General features: G+C 38.0%; 1 protein-coding gene across 1 annotated transcript; it reads right to left on the reverse strand.

Moving 5' to 3' along the window:
* Positions 1–1,973: 1,973 nt before the first annotated feature.
* Positions 1,974–2,915, reverse strand: LOC138160154 (vomeronasal type-1 receptor 4-like). The gene has a single exon (XM_069086695.1). The coding sequence runs from the start codon at positions 2,913–2,915 to the stop codon at positions 1,974–1,976; it is 942 nt and encodes a 313-aa protein (XP_068942796.1).
* Positions 2,916–6,821: the final 3,906 nt, after the last annotated feature.

Below are 6,821 nucleotides of genomic sequence, written 5' to 3' on the forward strand. Positions count from 1 at the left end.
GAGGCAGGGCAATTTGGGTTAAGTGACTTGCCCTAGGTCACACAGCTAGTAAGTGTTAAGTGCCTGAGGTCAGATTTTCACTCAGATCTTCCTGATTTCAGGGCTGATACTCTATTCACTGCCCCCAATAAGTATGGGTTCAAAGCCCGTTGATATATGACTCTTTCTTATTGGTGGAGGTGAAGATCCTGTCCTGGGTTGGGGGGGGGGCACAGAGTAAAGGTGATCAGAGGCTAGAGCTTCAAATATCAACCAATTCTCACTTTGGGACTGAAAATTCCTATGGGAATGGTCAAAATGTGAATCTTCAAGCATAGCATTGAATTGGCTTCCAGTTTTCAGAGAGAAGATGGAATAGTCCAACCCCACATCAGGTTGATGATGAAAAAGACTATGGGAGACATGTGAGGTATAGGAAGCCTTCATCATGTCCCTGTTCCCAATCTGCTTCTCTGGGGACTTTGAGGAGTTTTCTCTTGAATGAGATCCAGGTCCTCCTCTTTTGGTTGACCTGAGCTACCTTTCTCCCAATGGGAAAAGCTCTTTCACTCTGTATTGTTTGGTAAATATTATCTGAAATATACCTTCTCTGATTTGGGCTTTTCTCTAATTTGGATAAATGGGTTTTGTGACTATTTGCTATGTGCTCACTGTGGTACTGGTAATAGGTGGAAAAGGTGTCAAGCCTTGAATGATGAGCTTGTGGTCATCCTTCCCACAATATGACAAAATGAGCAAAAGTTAGATGGGACCTGATCTTATCCCCTAGGTAAATAACACTTGAAGGTCAGATAAACATAGTTATAATGTGATACCCCCCCCCTCCCTTTGGGGAGAAAAAGAATGATCTTAGCCCTAACCTTTTGCTTACCCTCCTAACAGGAACAAAAATCTCCCTTGTAGAAGGGTGGGGGGAGAATAGACTAGAGATATCTAATCTGCCTCCCTTTGAGGCACACACACATTAACAACATCTTCACCACATGTGGGGTCCATACTTCTAATATGAAATACGTCCTCCATGTATGTTTTCTGGTTACATGCTTCCATTATGTTTATTTTTTTCTGAAAGATGGTATCTCAACTTCTGTGAAATTAATCCATTTGTGCTTGGGGGAATCTTTTCTTTTCACATCGTGACATGCTGCTTATTAATGCCAGTGAGTCTGAAGTAGTGTTTCATTTGGCTGGCTGATAAAAGGAAACATTTTGGTTAGTGTTCATCCACTATGGATTTAATGGGGGTGTTCATTCAGATAGCACCTTGAACTTGGAGAAGATTTGCTGGTGGCCCATTTGTGGGGAATGTCCTTAGTATTACAAAATAAGGTGAAATGTAATAGCAACACAAGTGCCATTTTCCTAATAGGTTCAGAAATTAACATCAGAAGAAGATGAAGTCTACATGGCTAGACAGCAGTATATACAAATAAAAGCTGGAGTTTCTTCATTGCTTAAAAGATCAAAATGAGCATTATGTGGTAGCCAGAAAAAGTGATTCAATCTTAGAATACAGTAAGAGAAGCATAGTATTCATGATAAGGCTATTATAATCTGTACTGGTCAAACCACATTATGGAGTACTGTAGTAGATTCCTGAAAGACTGGAGAACATCAGGAAGAAGGTAACCAGAATAGTAAGTAAGTGTCTTCCTGATCACGTTAGGATCACTTGAAGTGAGTGGAGATATTAAGCCTGGAAGAGAGAAGATTAAGTGGGAAAATGATAGCCTTCTTCATATATCTGAAGAGGTATCACATGGAAAAAGAATTAAAGCTATTCTGCTTATTCCCAGAGGCACCCTTCTTTGCCTTTGAGTTTTACTATAGGGTCTATGAAGTCTGTTTAAGCTTTGCTGTGACTTTGATGTTATCATAATGAGATTCTGGTTTTACTTGATCTTTCTAGATTAAAAGCATCTTTGGGTCTTACTCCCAGTTTCAAGAATTTTGAGGAGGCAGGGAGTGAAGTCTTACTGATGCCTCCATGTGTACAGTTGAGACCAGTGTGAGAATGAGGATTTTTTTTTGACCCAGACATTTAAGGGATTCCTGAGAGTTCCAGGGATCAATACAAAGGGACTGATGGTTGGGTAACATAGTGACAGGAAGATAGCAGTAGGCAACATCCAGGGAGATTTTTGGTTAAAATAAGTGATAAAAAGAGTAAAAATGGAGGTGAGTGCATAAAAGCTGACAAATGTGCTCATGAGTAAAAGGATGGTTCGGGTGGCTCTGATCTCAGGATGCCTTCTGGTTGAGAGGTTGGTACTCTGAATTTTCTGCATGTGCTGGCGGTGTTTGTGTAGGAGAAGCACCATGTAGCCACTGGTTAAGACCATGAGCCCTAGACAAAGCACATTTCTAAAAGAGGCTAATATCAAATAAGCACTTCTAGTCTCTTGTGAAGTACAAAACACAATATCAAATATATTTGTAATGTTGTTGCTGCTTCTTGGGCCTCTTACATGTAATGGCACAGGAATTTCCACCAGCAGATTGAGGATCCAACAGAAGAGATAGGAGGGAGTGGTCTGTTGCTTGATTTTAACTTTGAACTCTGTCCACCTGGAATTACTGGGGCTGATGGTGAAGGCCTGCAAGGCACACAGGAGGGATGTCAAGGAAATTGAAAGGCTCTCACTCACTTTGCGAAGGTAAAATACAACTTTACACCCAACATCATTCAGAAAACAGTTCCATCCCAGACCCTGTAATATTTGTGGGATTCCCTTGCTAACAAGCATAGTGAAATTCACCAAGGTCAACTGGGTGAAAATACAGGTTAAAGAACTCATCTTGTGTCCAGCAAGGACATTTAACATATAAAAGGTAAAGAGGGAGAAGTTTGCTATAGTGCCTACTGTTGTTACAGCAAGAAAAGCAATTCCAAGGCAGAAGGTTTTTGAAAGCATTCTATGTATCTTAAAAACACAAAACACTTCAGGCAGAAAAATCCAGAGAGGACACAAAAAAGTTGTGTGACTATCATATTTTGGTATTCCAGTCCATAGGAGAGGCTCAAAACACTACAGCTGGCTCATTCCTATACCTATTATGTTGTATATAACTATTTTAGGAAAGATACACAGTCTTTTTCTTGCTCAAACCCTTATTCAACAATTCCTCTAACTTAGACCAATATTGGGAGCAGGAGATAGAGCTAAAGTCACTTACAGAGACGGAAGATTTCTTCTAGGACTGGCATTTTTCTATTTCCAGCTACTCAAAGTAATAGTCTCTAATTAAGGTAAAAATTAGTCTTCTGCAATTTGCACCACAGATTCTCTTTCACTGTGTTCTGCAGATCTTGTTAGTGAAGGACCAAATGAGTCCAATACATAGGCCAAAAACCTTTGTGTAGTCCTTTTGTGAGGGAATAAGAAGAGGGAAAAGAGCTGAGTCAAAGGTATTCATGTTACCATATGTCTTTTATCTCTGAATTATGGAATATTAGTCAGAAGGGATCTTTGTCGTCTTCTAATCCAGTGATGTCAAATTCAAATAGAAATGGATCCCTGCAGTTTGCACATTGCACAAATCTGAGTTATCCATGTTGTAGTACTTTAAAAAATCCTTTTCGTTAAACATTTCCCAATTACATTTCAAACAGTTTCAGGTCGCACTTGAAAGTTTTGCTGGCTGCATGGGGCCTGTGGGGAGCAAGTTTTACATCTCAGTTCTAGTTTAACTGTGACTTTAACCATGACTTCTGTCTACCCTGTCCTTTTATGTTCCTCAGCCTCAAGAAGAGTACCTTGGGCATAATGGGCACTTAACCCTTTTTAATTGCATTGCTTAGAAATTAAACTGAGATACTCCTTGTGTAACCCCTTCTCCTCTGGATTGCTCCCTCAGTTTCAATTTTCACTCTTGGTCTGGGGTACCCAGACGATGACTGGCTGGTTCTTCCTTTGATATCCTAAGGGTGACTGAAGAGTTGGGGCTTATTAGCGCTGTTGTTCACGATCCTCCCAAAGTCCCATGATGGAGAAGACTTTGAGACCAAAGAACAGATAGAGAGGTTCCCAGTGAATAAAATGGAAAGGGAAAAAAATAAAATTTTGATTACAGATACAAAATAATATTGAAAGCATTCTATGTGTCATATGAATACATATACAAAATAAGTTTATATAATATTACAGAAAAAAGGTTTTGCCCAAAGCCATACATGTAAATTTCTTGCTGACCTTATGTATTTTATTTTTTTTAAAGTTTTGTTTACTTTTTGTTTGTACTTTAATGATGAGATTTGTCTTCTGGAAGATAATTTTGATTGCATGCTATGTGAATGTTTTGTTTATAGATGGTGGGCAAAAAAGCGGTGATATAATAATTAATTGGCAGTTATAAAAAACTATACATGGGATGAACTCACCTGTAAAATGGAAGTCCACACTCTGACCAATTGTGAGAGGAAAATTTTCTTATCTGGAGTTTACTTAAACGATTCAATTGGTAATTTGTATTAAGAATCTCTATTTTATAAAAAAAATATATGACATAATAGAGGAACGATTTTCATATTATTATTGTTGTTAATTGGATCCCTCGTGTCTGATATGAGAAAAACATGTGCATGCATGCATGTACAAAAACACACTCAAACACAAACACAAACTAGAGGCAGATTTTTGAGGCATGTTAGCTAGATCTCTTGTGTTCCATAGGGTGCTTGATGGAAATTCATACAGGAGGGAATGGTCCTCCCTTCTAAACATGGGTGACCGCTTCAGCGAAGCACAGTAATAGGTGAAGGTAGGGGAGCCTGGCACAGCGGGAGGAGCATTAAATAGAGATTTAGAAGCCATGATTGTACTTTTAAAATTTCTACACTCTCTTGTTTCCTCCTCTGGATAATGAAAGGCCTGTGCTGGGTGACCTCAGAGGTCCCTTCCAGATTCATATGGATAATCTTGCTATGTAGAGCAGTCATTTTTGGTTATAACATGAGGAAAATGGAATGGAATAGAAAGAGATAAGCATGCAGAGCTAAGACTGAAGAGTAGAGATAGGAACCCAGCCAAAATCACTCAGAATTGTCCTCTCCACAACTTGAAAATAATACCTCAAGTCAAATTTTGGAGCAGCAGAATGAACTAAAGGTAAGGGTGAGACATTTTTTAGCCCAAGACATGATAGAACCACAGTCAGGATCATTCATAATTTGCCAGCTTCTATGTTATAGGAGTATAGGGCTTGGTATATGATATTTCAGAAGGCAAAGAATCACAACCAGGAATAACCTACCTAGCAAAATTGAGGATAATCCTTCAGGGGGATGGAGGATGGCTCTTTAACGAATCATAGGGCTTTCAAGCAATGCTGAGGAAAATACCAAAGCTGAATCAAAAATTTGACATTCAAACACAAGACTCAGGAGAAACATTAATAAGTAAACAAGAAAGACAGATCACAAAGGACTCAATAAAGTTAAACATTTTGCATTTCTACATGGGAAGATTATACATATACCTCCTAAGAAGTTTGTCATTATTAGGGTACTTAGAAAGAATCTACATAGACAGAGTGCAGGTGGATGAGATGATTATGTTCTGATGATCTACAAAATGAAGGGCTGAGAAATATAGATGCATTGGGAATAGGGGAAAGGATGAGGAAGAATGGGGAAATTATATCACATTAAAGAAGTGCACTAGAAAAGCATTACAGTGGAGAGGGGAATGAGGAGGAGTGGCGATGGGCAATACTTGAACCTCACTCAGCTAAATTAGTTCAAAGAGGGAGGAATCTATATCTAGATGTATATCTATTAACTCAGTTGGGTATAGAAACCTGTCTTATTCAAGAGAGAAATATGAAAATAAAGGGTTAAAAGAAAGGGAGCTGAATAAAGGGAGGGTTAATTAAGGGAGACAGTGGTCAGAAGTAAAACAGACTTTTGAGGAGCAATGCGGTAAAAAGAAAGGGAAGAAAAGAATGGAAATACATAGTTAGAAATCATAACTGTGAATATGAATGGGATGAACTCATCTGTAAAATGGAAGTGGATAGTAGAATGAATTAGAAAGCAGAATCCAATATTATATTGTTTATAAGAAACACATCTGAAACAGAAATACATACACAGAGTTAAAATAAGCAGCTGGAGCAGAAGGTATTATACTTCTACTGACTAAAAGAAGCAGGGGTTGTAGTTATGATCTCCAATAAAGCAAAAGCAAAAATTGATCCAGTTGAAAGAAATAATTAGGGGAACTTTATTTTATGAAAAGGTACTGTAACAATGATATAATATCACATTATTTTTCATCAGCTTTTTCTGATAGAGTCCTTATTTCTCCAATATATAAGAAAATGAGTCAAACATAAAAATAAGAGCCATTCCTCAGTTGATAAATGGTTAAGGGATATGAATTCACAGTATCCAGGAAAATAAATCAAAGCTATCTTTAGTTAAATGAAAGAATTCTCTAAATTGGCATTGATGAGAGATAAACAAATTAAAAAAACTCTGAGGTGCTACCTCATACATATAAAAATGATAAATACTGGTGCAGGGGATGTGGGAAAAATTCGTTCAATAATGGTCTCTTTGTGGAATTATTAACAAGTCTAACTATTCTGTAGAATAATTTGGAGGTATGCACCAAAGGATACGGAACTGGGCATGCCCTTTTGTCTAGCAATATTTCTATTAAAATCTGTGTTCCAAAGAGATAAGAAGGGAAAAAGATCTCCAAGTACAAATCTATCTATAGAAGCTCTTTTTGTGGTGGCAAAGAACTGGAAATTGAGGGAATGCCCATCAACTGAGGAATGACTGAACAAGTTGTGGTATATGATTGTGGTGTAAT

This window comes from Petaurus breviceps, unplaced genomic scaffold (genome assembly GCF_028583685.1).
Source record: "Petaurus breviceps papuanus isolate PSGF00001 unplaced genomic scaffold, PetGlider_PUasm1.0 180, whole genome shotgun sequence".
Lineage (NCBI taxonomy): Eukaryota > Metazoa > Chordata > Mammalia > Diprotodontia > Petauridae > Petaurus > Petaurus breviceps.

Bases quoted from the DNA above. Each gene is read 5' to 3' on its own strand.
- LOC138160154 (XM_069086695.1), bottom strand. From the start codon at position 2,915: ATGCTTTCAAAAACCTTCTGCCTTGGAATTGCTTTTCTTGCTGTAACA.